Source organism: Bactrocera oleae, chromosome 6, assembly GCF_042242935.1.
Source record: "Bactrocera oleae isolate idBacOlea1 chromosome 6, idBacOlea1, whole genome shotgun sequence".
In the NCBI taxonomy this organism is placed as follows: domain Eukaryota; kingdom Metazoa; phylum Arthropoda; class Insecta; order Diptera; family Tephritidae; genus Bactrocera; species Bactrocera oleae.
In genome coordinates, this window is record NC_091540.1 from 6051927 (window position 1) to 6065285 (window position 13359).

Consider the following 13359-nt stretch of genomic DNA (forward strand, 5'->3'; position numbering starts at 1 on the left):
GCACCTCACTTCACTTCACTTCACTTCAATTCATCGGTAGTGCAAACAAAAATTTCACACAAACACATACACATTTGCTAACAAACACATATATTTACATACAAGCACATATAAATTTCCACTGCCGCTCATGCAGTGTGACGGCCAACAGGGCGTATGATGAATGGCTGTATAAACAGCGACCAGCCGACATTTATGCATATTACAAATTACGCGCTGTGAAAGCAAACTATAACCATAACAAAAACAACAACATACAACACGACAAATATGTACGATTACACTGCACTTTGGCTGTTGAACGTTCGCTGCGAAGAATGAGCGTTAAATTAATGAAATTGCATGCGATTTCAATTTTACGCCTGTCTAGCGGCAACGCGGCAAGAAGTTCACAGTACTAACTGTAAATGATAGCATATACCAATAAATATGCTTATGTGTATATATATGTACGTACGTATGTCTATGCGTTCGTGCGGCAGTGTGTGAGCCAACAAACAGACACTGACCGACAATCCACTGACACAGAGCTGATAAAACGAAAGGAAAGCAAAGCCAAGCAAAGCAGACGTGCTGTTTTACTCGTCGCTAGGTTATACAAGTATGTCCGAGCGGCAGCAGCAGCAGCAGGAAATGAATGAATTTCAGTTTTCTGTAATTAATTTGTAAATATTGTATTTGGTCCAAGTGGGACAAGGAAATATTACATGGCAACCGAAAGAGTTGGTTATTATTATTTTTGTGATTTTTATTTTGTTGATTTTTTTTTTCGTGAATGCGTTGGTCGGTCAGCAGGAAATGGCAAAAAGACAAAATCGGTTACCAACTTACTATGTGTATATGTATACGTGCAGATAGATATTTACTTTCACATATGCAAATGCGAAACCAGTATATTTGCGGGTAGTTTAAAAAGTCAGGTTGTTGAAAAAACGAGTTTTGTAAAGAAAATAATTTTTTGCTTAGAGCATGCCCGTAAAATTTTTCTAAATTTTTACATCCCCTTCTATATTTAGAACAGAACCACAGAGTATATATAACCATCAAATATGTTAAGATTTAACATGAAGATTTGAAAAATATGCAACAGGTAATAATTTTATTTCGATTTTTTTATCATCCGCTCAACTGTTTTCTTCGTAAATTTTCCTTCAAAGTTGCTACAATTAAATCAAAAGTCCAACTACTTATTTTACATACTGAAAAATTTCTTTCCAGTCCAGTCTTTAAAGTCCGACTCAATCATTCGTTAGCTAATTACTCCCTACCGTAGGTAAAGAATTACCATACACATTGGCGAGCTGAGAAGTTCGGTATTTTTGATGCTTTGTAATTTTCCTTATGTCATAAAGTTCCTAAACATGATAAAGTGTGAGAAAAAAGCCAAAAAATTTCTTACTTCAACTTTTTTCTGTCGAATGATGGCGATTAGCAGCGAAGCGCCATCTGTCGTCCGAAAAAAATGTTCATATATAAATGAATAGCGATAACGCTTTGGAGAGATTCGTCATATTTTTTGCTTCTAATTTCGAAATCATAAATTGAAAGTAATATACATACCTAAAAGTTCCCTCTCGGTCCTTCCTTAAGCCCAGATTCACTCATTTGTGAGTGCTGTTAAGTCTCTTCCTCTTAGTTATAGATTCCCAATAAACATAATCGGCGACCAGAGAATTTCGCAACTCTGGTTGCTTTTAGTTTTTCCTTTGTCATAATGGTTCCATGTTCAGTAAAGTATTACAAAAAGTCCAAAAATATTTCTACAAGTCTCTTGGTATACTTTTTTGTATCAAATGGTGGCGATTAGAGTCGACGCGTCACTTTTCGGACGAATACAGTTTCGCATAAAAATGAATAAGATTAAAGAGCTTTATAGACACAGTTGAGATGTCTCCACTGATTGAATGGATCTTACAGAGGATTTTCGGTTAGGTAAAATTTTTTCGACGGCTAGTGAATTTAAAATCACTAGCAAAACTTTTAGTAAATTGTAAAAACTTTTTTCTTCAATTTTGCAATGAACCTATCCTCTATAAAAATAAAAAATTGCGTCATCCATTCTAACCAAGACGATAGGTGGCGCTATCCTCAAGATATTATAACATCATTATTTATAGTCGCTTATTTTTCATTTGAGAAATATTTATCTTTTGTGCCTGAGTTATTTAGAAAAACCGTTTATATATAAGCCGATATTGAGAGTAACGAACAATTCGATTATGATACGCACAAAATTTGTATTCTTAGGGATTCTACGTACACCATCTGATCGAATTTGAACCGAACTGACAAAAAACATACTATATTCTCACGTATTTTTTAACAAATCTTTATTATCACCGTCATAAAAGGCTCCTAAGCCAATATGCCAGCTCTGATCATCCTTATTACTCATATTATTAATTAAACTCCAACTTATTCCATTTTAGGAAGCCACAAATACATATGTAGTTGTTATTCATCAACTGCCTAGCTAGGTCAAAATTTATTAGGTTACCATTTTCAAATATTTTAGAAAATGTACTTAGACTGCAACTTCCACCGTCTTTCACTAACATATATCCCTATTACGTGTGATTTTTAACAGAACAAGACCTGATTTAATAAATATAAGCGCAACTGTTTCTTCCAAAATACATTTATTTAACCAACAACCCTCGTAGGTCTTGTATTCATTAATATATAACCAAAAATCTGAAGTTCACTTTAATTGCGTATATGAAAGTTTCTTTTTTTCCTTCTTAATTTTTTTGCTTCGTTTCCTCTCACAAATTGCTTGTTAAATCTCGTATTTATTTCATATTCTTGCACGAGTGACTTTATGGCAAAATATCAATGCTTGTGTGATTTGCCGATTATTATCGGTTGAATGATAAAATTATAAATAAAATAATTTAATTGCTTTAGGTACGTTATAATTATGCAATTAAATAGAATTCATCATAAAATACTTGCGTAGGTAATATTATACATAAAAATATGCGAGTACGAATACAGAAGGAAAATAACAAAAGTAATTTAATACTGTCCATGTCATTAAATGATAATCAAAAAATTCTGTTGAATTCTAATGAATTTATATGCGAAAGCATATTAAAGATTTCTTGAAGAAATATATAACTGAAATTTTGTTGTTAAATAAACAAACAAAAAATAGAAAAAAAGTTAACCTCGGTTGCACTGAAGCTACGAGTATAATACCCTCCACAAATATAAAAGATTCCTTACAAGCGCTTCGTCCAGTTTATATAGCAGCTATATGCTTAAGTAATCTGATCTGAACAATTTCTTCGGAGATTGCACCACTGTCTTAGAAAATAATACGTGTCGTCAAATAAAAAAGTTTTCCATACAAGCACTTGATTCCGATCGTTCAGTTTGTATGGCAGCTATATGCAATAGTGGTCCGATTTCGGTGGTTCCGACAAATGAACAGATTCCTGGAAAGAAAAGGATTTACGCGAAATCTCTGGTAGAAATCTCAAAAACTGATAACAAGTTCGTATATATACAGATGGACATGGCTAAATCGTATATACTTTGTAGGGTCTCCGACACTTCATTTTGGGTGTTACAAACTTCGCAGCAAACTTAATAAACCGATGGTGCTGATTAAGCTGAGCACTCAGGCCTTAGTATGTGCATTACTTCGAAGGTCGCTCTAGGACACAGTATCGGTGTAAGCTGAGTCGAAGCTAGGGAGGAAGGTTTTGATGTGGTGTTTCGTGTAGGGAGCTTTTTGCCAAGCTTAGCTTTAGGCTACCGGACTACTGTAGTATTTTTCAGGCAGAAGTGGCTGCTATTATGGGATCAGTAGACCTACTGCTCCGAAGTTGCGCCTCTTCCAAGGAGGTGAGCATTCATTCCGACGTAGAGCGGCAATACTAGCGCTGAGCTAGCTAACTAGCTAACTGTGCGCTGAAAGAAGTATCCGTTCTCACAAAATAGCGTCAAGTTGCTTCATTATCCGACTCGTTTAGGTGCCTGGTCATAACGGAATCACTGGTAACTGCATAGCCGATGAGCAAGAGGTCCCCACTCACATCGGAGTAGGAACGAGTTGGATCTCCGATGTCATCTTACGTTCTAGCACTCAACCTCTGAACCATTTAACCTAACCTAACCTAAGAAACTGAAATATAGCAGTTTTTGAATTAATAAAGACACGAGAATGGGATTCATTGAATCAAACTTTACTGTTTGGAAAAAACTTTCACCTAAAACGCTTGATATAAACTTCTTACATCAAAATATAAAGAAGCTAATTCTAAATTAGTTCCAGTAGTTTGTGGAGTTTCGCAACTTATGGAGGCATGGCTCTATCTGACGATATTTAACATAAGCAAAACTAACCTTTGAGTAAACTCTGAAATTTCATACAACTTTTGCATGTCAATATTTTCTATACATAGGGGTTTTAGGGATTACATTTCAACACAGAGAGCTGTTTATTTACACTACTGACAGGCACTAATTGACTTTAGAGTTCGCTTTGAATAAAAAGTAGCTTATTTTACTCTCTACTACTAAGTCTTGTAATCTTTTACACACATTTGAGCTACTTTAAACTTGCAATCACAAATATGGAGAGGAGAGCTGAAGAGTCAGCATGCATCGGTAATGAAAAAGTTTAAAATTTTGGTACTTATTATTTTCATGAAAAGAGCCTCTTATGTCTACGTCCACGATATGATGGACAAAGCCGACAGCGAGACTTTATTTAAAAGCACTCAATGCTCAATTAAAATTCTTCGAATCTACTGAATGCTAGCGACATAAGTACGAGTGCAATTGAAAAAAGTCATTCCAAGAATTCATACACATTTTCTATAGAATTTCAATTGTAGATATATATTTATTATGTTTACATACTTTGAGTTGAATGGACTGTAAATACATATCTCTAGTTTTATTCAATCGTTCCCATTGTACTATTACGCATTTTATGAGACACGAAGGACAGAGAAATAATAAGCAAAGAAAGACGAAGAAAAAATCAGAACACTTAGCCAACAAGAAATCTACTTATTTTCGCTAATAAATTACAAATCAACTTATAAGCTTACCATTTGATATTTATGCGTTTCTACATACTTTCTTTCAATATCATTCTTGCAGAGACCAACTGTGGAGCAGAGCTATAGCGGGAGACACGCGGGTGTATGCAGTGGTGGCAACTTTCGACAAAAGTTGAAGCTGCAAAGATTTTTGGTTATTTACGAATTTTGTTGATTTGTTGATTTCGGGGATTGAAAGTTGTGGCATTAGCAAATCAGGGCAGGAGACGACACGACGACACAACGAAGGCGCCAACACAATTGCGAACAAGCGCAACAAAAAGGAGGAAGAAAAAGTCAACACAATCAAAAGAAGTGATAAAATACAAGCAGCAAGTGGGTGTAGAAAAGGAAGTGGCAACAGAGCGGAGTGAAGAGACGATTGGCAGTGAGAAAGATAGAAAGAGAGGCCAGCGGTAACTTTGTGGGTGGAAAGTTTGCGCAACAAACGAAAACCGAGCCACAGTGGCTACCAGCAAGCAACAGTAGTTGAATTTGCGGCCGAGCACAAACTCAATTGTAGTTGGCGTTAGCACAATTGTTGTAGTTAGTGTTGTTGTAGTTGAAGGCTTCAACACTAAAATCAAATAATCAAAGCAAACATTGAGACTGTAATAACAAGACAAGCTGGAGGACACGAGCGCCAGCTGCAGCAACAGCCGTTACACGCCAGCATAATAGTAAATCTAGTAGCAGAAACAGCAACAGTAACAACAATAAAGCCAACAACAGCTACAACAATTTTGGCTACTAAAGCAGCGCCGAAAGATGAGCAGCGGCAAAGATCAAAGCATTAAATAGCCAAAGAAGTTGCAGGCTCGAGCCATAGAGCAGCAGTTGGAATAGAAAAAGAAGAAGAAGAAGAAAAAGACGTGGATTAAGTAGTGACTCCACAACAACAAGCACAGCAAGCTGGCTTGCGCAACAAGAAAAATAAGCGCGTGCAGTGGGGCAGCAAAGGAGTCGGCAGTTGGGCGACAAACGAGCGGCCAACACAGCCCGGAACAGACGAACGCCATTGTGCCAACACTAACAAAAACACGCACAACAAACAATTTGTGCAATATTCGAGCAACAGCAGCAGTAGCAGCAGTGGCGTACGCGACCGCCGCTACAGCGACCTCGGAGCACACGATAATGTGCACGAAGACTGTTGAGTCGCAACAGCAGCGCCGCAAATGCACGCATGAGCAATGTGATGACAGGAGCGACAACAACAAAAACCGACTACAACAAGAACAGCAACAATATAATGCCAATGTCTGCGACGTGGCAGTTGTTCAAGAGCAAAAAGCCAAACGAGCACACAATACACTCGTGCGCAAAGCGATGATACTGCAGCAGCAGCAGCAGCAACAACAACAACAACAGCAGCAGCAGCAAGAGTCAACGCCACAACGAGGGAAGGCGCGTGACAAAAGGCAATGGCGGGCAATGTGCGGCAGCAGCAGCTGCAGTGGCAGCGGCACACGCTATGGTCGGGCAGGAATCAAGTGGAAAATTATAATATCAACAATAATTTTGCTATTATGCCGCACAAGTGAGTACAACAACATAAATAAATAAAAGGAATGTCATTCGTATACATATGTACGTATATTTTTAGGCACATATAAACATACACATATATTATATAGGCACATAAAAGAATAAAACATGAAAAGTTGTTTGGAAAAAAATGCACAATACACAAATAATAGCAATAAAAGCAGTAATAATAACAAAGGCAACATTAACAACAACAATGCATTGCATTATAATAACACACGTAATGACAGCACTTGAGCGTAATAATAAAATAATACACCAGCTGGCATGCATATACATATATACATACATATATATATGTGTATATATACCTACATGTGTGTGCGTGTGTCTGTGTCGCCAAATGCAGCACGTAAGTTAAAGACAACACATGTCAATTGAGTGATGCGTTGAGTGATGCCAAAACACATAATGACACGCCGGTTAATGTGTTTTGCGTGTATGTATATAATACGTTGCTGGCCATTACATAGGTACACTTTGGTTTTGATATATTGCTACAAAACTTTTAATAACCAGAGAAAAATGTCAGAGACCCTATGAAGTATATATATATATATATATATATATATATAATTAATCAGCTAAACGTGCCTAGTCAATTTAGCCATTTCTGTCAATATATTAACGATATTTTCGACAATTCACCTTTCAGATTTTTTTTTCAATTCCATTGTACGCTAGATTGTGCATTACAGTATCAGTATCATAAAATTGGACCAATAATTCGAACAGACTTTGTCTTCTTTGAAGCAGGTTCGTCGAGTAAAGTCCACTGTTTCGACTGTTTCTTGGTCTCAGGTGTGTACCAGTGGATCCATATTTCGGCGACGGTCAATCTTTGCTTTATTCATTGATCCAAGCAGTTCACTTCTGGGAGATTGCTTTCTTTCGACGGTCCAATTGTTGGCATTACATGCCCGAATGTGGTAGATAATTCCCTGCCCATCCCAGGAAAGACCTAGCAAAACCTTCGTGACTGTCGGGCTTGGCCACCGTTTGCGTCGACTCACCGCGATTCGACCACTACCTTTTCGCTTGACGTTGCCATGGATTTTTTATCACCAATAACCACCCGCTTGAGAAAGGGAACGTTTTTGTTGCGATATAGTACAGATTCACAGATTGAAATACCATTCATGAAGAACTCGTGTGGCACCCATTTTTTATATCCAGCCTTATTTTTGGTTCTAAACGGTTTTTATACAATCTCTAGCTAAGGTAATCGAAGAAGCGTACACAGAAAGATCGGACTCGATGATTTCAATAATTTAAGATGTAATCGATAGTTGGCCTTAACGGAATGGAATCGGCGAAAACAATTTTGCGCGTATTTGGCTGTTGCAATAGCAAACCCGTAAACCAAGTCCACATCTTCAGCCGTATGACTTGTGTTTTCAACTTTATCGAATAAAAACTGTAAAATATGGCGTATCTTTTCTTTGCTGGTTTCCATCTTTGACACGTGCTGAAACAATACTGAGTCAAGCAATTAAAAAACTCTATTAGAGGTTTTCTAGCACAAAGTCTTAACTTTCGCACGCAACTCTCCGTCTCTTTCGTAGAGCAACTCGATCGCACTTATACGACGCGAGCTACACCTTACGAAAGCCGTTAATTGGAAAAATTTGTCTTTTTTATAGCTTAAAACTATATTGCCACAGTTAGACCAACACAACTCCTGAGCAATATACATAAGATTATTTGATCTATCTCTGGCTTCCATATACTGTTTGCATTAATTGTGTTTCCATATGTCGTATTATATGTATAACACATTCTATTAAACCTCGTTAAAAATATGAAATAATCGGTGCAAAGTTTCGTTCGCTTCGTATAAAAGAAACCAAAATTTTATGACGTGTACTTATAATAATGGCTGTATGCGTACGTATACAAAACGAGCTGCAGGCAAATATGCCAAGCAAATAATTGAGTACATACATCATCGTGTGTTGTTTTACCACCTTTCTATGCATTTTGGGCAGTTATAATTGTCAACACTGCGCGCTAGTGTGAGTGTGAACACACATATGTATACCCATATATATATTTATACACATATACAATATATGTATGCATATGCATACATTGAACATAAATATATGGCTTGCGTAAATTGTGCGCTGTTTATATTTTATATTGTCATTTGCTGGTGTTTTCTATAACGGCACAATTAAAAGCTTCTCGCTTCTCAGTGCGGTGCTTTGTTATGACAGTTGGCAGTTAAAGGGTGCTTTAGGTATTAAAGTGCAGTTTTAGTTAGCTTACCTTAATGTGTGTACCTATGTATATGATTATAGCGCCTAAAACTAGGCAACGCAATATAAAATATTCAAATATTGGTACCTTAAAATTTAGTTTCATTAGTTTTTAAGTAAAAAACTTGAGTGTTTCACTTTAGTCACCCATTATGCGCTGCTGCTGCACTTCTAAGTACATATACTTAGGTGTATTTTCATGTGTAGTTTTTTAGCTGATGCGCTTAGCTTAATTGAAGTTGAAAACTTTCTAAGCGCTCACACATAAAGCGCAAGTTTTGCGTTTACTTACTGCGATATGTGAGATTGCTGCAATATTTATCAACTGCTGCTGCATAAAGTTTTCGAATTTAGGTATAAGCTTTTTGACATAATTCTGTTGGTAACTAATATCGTTGTTTGCATGAACTTATTGATATCAGAACATTTCTGTTGTTAAAGCGTTGATTGCGCAAATTTGATGAAAGGTTTTTAATTATTTTTATTTCTTTTGAAAATTGTTAACTTTTTGTCGAAACCTCAAGCAATATATATCATTTTGTCAAAGCAAAGTACGATTCTGACTTTTAATGCAGATCCTTTTGTTACATGCTTATGTTAGAAACACGTGGGATAAAAAAATGGCTGCTGGTTTTCTTGCAATTTATCCGTTTTTAGAAGGATCTGCAGGACCGGATCAACTAACTTCGTTCTGTATATTTTAGTATCTTACCTAATCAGAATTGACACCGACACACTAAACATATGCACTTCAAAAAGTTCCCGCATGATACTAACCACTTCTTTTTATGCCCCAACAAATCTGCTCAACTAATACCGCTTTCCCTAAAGTCCAAATTTGTAGAAAATTCAGCCAATTTCCTGAACCTTCCGTTAAGTGACTTCAATGATAGACTATTTTGGCGTTTTCCTCCAAATAGGGCTTATATGTTCGCTACAACAAAAACAACCCAATTTCGTTAATATCCTCACTCATTAGCTCTAGAGTCCTATCTTATACCATATCATATTTTATATATTGTATCGTACTTTACGTGGGTAAACTTATTATGTAAGCAATTGAGGCAACGAAGGGTTTAGGTAACACTCATCTTTATCTCGATAAGCGCAATGGCAGCTATTATACCTTTAAGTTCCTCCGTTACAAAAAAAGCAATGTACTAGTTAAATAAATTATCAAAGTTTCGTCAGAACACGTGTTACTTTTCATTATTTATAGCCGCTTCTATTTTTAAGTTCAGGAGTGAACACCTTAAAATATTTATTAACTGTGGACCTCATACAAATTGCGTTAAGACGCACTTAGATACTTCAAGAAAATTGTATTATAATAAATTTTGATTTATTATTTCATAAAGTTCAGATATACTTAATAAAATTTTACAAGAAGGTTACTGACAAATATTCATTTGAAATAATGCCAGTCACGTCGCATCACTCAGCAAGAGCTTACTTACCTGCAGACCAAAGTACTCGTGCCACACTTATGCTTATATACCTTACAATTTCGCTTGAAATTGCCCTCAACACCCTGTAAGCCAACTACAATTACTCATAACACTCGCTACGTGCTCGTGTATTCATAAAATATCCAGATGACAAATGCACCGAAACACTGAAATATACACACATCCTTATAAAGATATATAATATATATATAGATATACCTATAGGTGGGTACAGGGCGGTATATGCACCTTTAGAGAGACATTCGCGCACATACAATAGAAAAATCGAGCAGAATCCAATGAGAAATAGAAATAAAGGACGGCACTGCAATAAAAGTCGAAAAAAAGAGAAATACAAATAAACAAACCAGCGTAAAAGTAAAGGCAAATAAATTACGACAATTTATAATTTTGCCAGCTTTTCCTTTTCACATTTCGCCCAAAGCTTTTGCCTTAAATCTTTTTCATATAGCGCGACACATTTTATCTACTCTATACTTTTTGTATTGTTGTTGTTGTTATTATTGTTTTCTCTCTCTTTTTCTTTCTTTCATGCTGCGCTTCGTTGCTGTATGCCATTACCTTTATCTCTGTGGCCGGGAATATTTTGCATTGTCTGCATTGTCGCCAACAAAAGGTCACGTGCTTGCCATACGAAAGGGTCGTCTCATGTCTCCGAGCTCATTCACTGCCCTAAGCGGAGATCTACATGTACAGATACAATTCAGCGGCGAAGATGTGGCTGCCGGGAACGCTGTTGGGGGCGTGGCAGGAGTTGGGGCCAAAGATGGCGTTGAAGTGGCGGCTGATGAAGCAAACGTGCGGAGTACAACAACAACAAGCACTACGGGCAGGACAACGGCGACAGCAACAATGACGACAATGTCGACAACGACATCACGCACGACACATCCATTAGATGGGATGAGTTTTCGTCAAGTGGGTGTCAGCGGCGGCGGTGTGGGCGTTGTGGAGAATACCATTACAAGCACTTTGGTAATTAGTAAAATCATTGATGATTTTGTGGATGCAATGGCTGCGGCGACGGGTAATGATACAGCGCGGGCATTTGTAGAGCAGCATGCACAATTCAATAGCAGCTTAACGAGCAGTTCGAGTGCGGAAGTAACAACGCCAGCAGCGTCCAATGACACCAGTAATCAGACGACGCGGCCAACCAAAGTGTTGCAACGTCGCCGCAAAGAAATCGTGCAGAATATACCGGTCTTCCCCGATCCACGGCATAATGTCACACAAATCTCGGTGCCCTGTCAGACTTTTACACGTGGCGGCCTATACGAAATGCAAGTAGTAACCAATTTGAAGACCACTACGCCCGTTGCTGCGGCAAATAGCAGCGCTCATGAGCCACTGCCCACCATGACGACTACCACACTAATGCCGGTCATCGATGAGCGTTTGCGTCAAACCTTAGACGTGCGATGGCCAAGCGCCGACATGCAAGTGACACCGACTCGCTTGCGCACCTATCCCGATCAACCGGTCGAGGTCGTGCTACGCTTTCCCGAAGTGAATTGTGAGCGCGCTTGGCAAGAGAGCAACTCGCTGGATTTGCCACAATTTTGGCTGGAGCTCATCTATTGCGGTAAGCAACGCAGCTGTACTGAGGTCTCGCCACAAAATGTCAGCAAATCGAGCATTCTGTATATGGAGCAAGTACGCGGCTATCCGAAGCATAAGCTCGTGCATCTCGGCTGCGAACTCTTCGGTTTAGCTGGCAATTATGCCGTGCAGTTGCGTTCGATGGTGCCAGCGCCAAATGTGCCCATTACACGACGCTTTCTCAGCGTCGATTGGAGCGATAAATTTGTGTTTAATGTTTATGCGCGCAGCATATTCCCTTGCGATCCTCATACGGGCATCGGTGTGTTGTACGAATATCCAGCATGTATACTGGAGCAGGGTGATCGTGTGCGCGTTTTTGCAAAACTGCGCGCTGATGTGGCATCGCTGAAGCCGCCCACTACGTTGCACTATGTTGCTGAGCAGCGTGTGGTGAAGAGTCATCATTCGCTTTACTTTAGCTGTGACCTGTTCACCGAGAAATACGTGGAATACTGCTTCGTCTATGTAAGTCAAGCCATCTCGGGTGCGGTAGCGGACGTGCGCATGGATTGTGTGCCGACATTGCCAGTTAGTGGTGAGTAAGATATATATATATAATATATATGTGTATATAGCATACTTGATATTTTGCAGACTTTAGAGAATATTAATGTATATGATAACATCAAGAAAGCCAAGATGCTAATATTGACCCATACGTTTTGTTAGTATGAAAAGTTTGACTCCATTTGGATCCAAATTGCATTTCTTTAAAGGATGTTTGTAGATTTCCGTTATTACAAACGCTAGATTTCTATAAATCTTTTGGCGGTAATTAAAGTCTATTAGCTTATTTTACTAGACCTAAGTTAAGTTAGGTTAGGTTAAAAGGTCGATTCAAAAAACAGGTCAGCCGAGAACGCCAGTCCATTCTGTCTAAAATACTCCCAGATATTGAACAAAAAGCGCTTTGAGTCTGCTATAAATTTGATGAGCCGACTATTTCACCAAGTTCCTCAAAGATATGAGGTTGTCCAGCTTGCAAAACCTGGACAACTGTTTTGGGAATAATTTTGACTTGAGGCAAGTTTATCGTTTGGACGAATTTAGAAGTGAGGTGGTTTATTTTTTCCATTAGGCTTCAATTGATGGTGTTGAGTTACGAAAATTCGTATTAATTAGTAGAGTTCATTTATAGGAAATATATCAAACATTTCGCGGGGCGGCTGTTCATTAGGGTTTTATGTCCCGAACTTAATACAAATTAGACTCGTAGAAAAATAAAGAAACAGATATTTCGTTTATTTTCATGGTATTTTAACTTTCAAATTTGCCAAAATGTGTGATTTTATTTATAACGAAAAGCTCAATAAGATTTCAACTAATTTCAACTTTCAACCATAGATCATCGATAGTTAGAGAGAACCTTTTAGAGCTCACTTCAAATGCGGAACCGCTCAAAATTTTATTGTCATATAA

At 37.9% G+C, this 13359-nt stretch overlaps 1 protein-coding gene and 1 long non-coding RNA gene across 2 annotated transcripts in view; both read left to right on the top strand.

Moving 5' to 3' along the window:
• LOC138857723 (uncharacterized) overlaps positions 1–6043 on the top strand; it is a 127884-nt gene extending 121841 nt beyond the window's left edge. Inside the window, exon 4 of the long non-coding RNA XR_011396905.1 lies at positions 5119–6043. This is a non-coding gene — a long non-coding RNA (uncharacterized lncRNA). The remainder of the gene's footprint in view (positions 1–5118) is intronic.
• A 67-nt stretch (positions 6044–6110) lies between these two features.
• The window catches only part of gogo (golden goal), a 43607-nt gene continuing 36358 nt past the window's right edge, over positions 6111–13359 (top strand). The window contains exons 1-2 of the mRNA XM_070111374.1: positions 6111–6597; positions 10952–12475. Coding sequence (XP_069967475.1) covers positions 6195–6597; positions 10952–12475 — 1927 coding nt within the window. The 5' untranslated portion in view covers positions 6111–6194. The remainder of the gene's footprint in view (positions 6598–10951; positions 12476–13359) is intronic.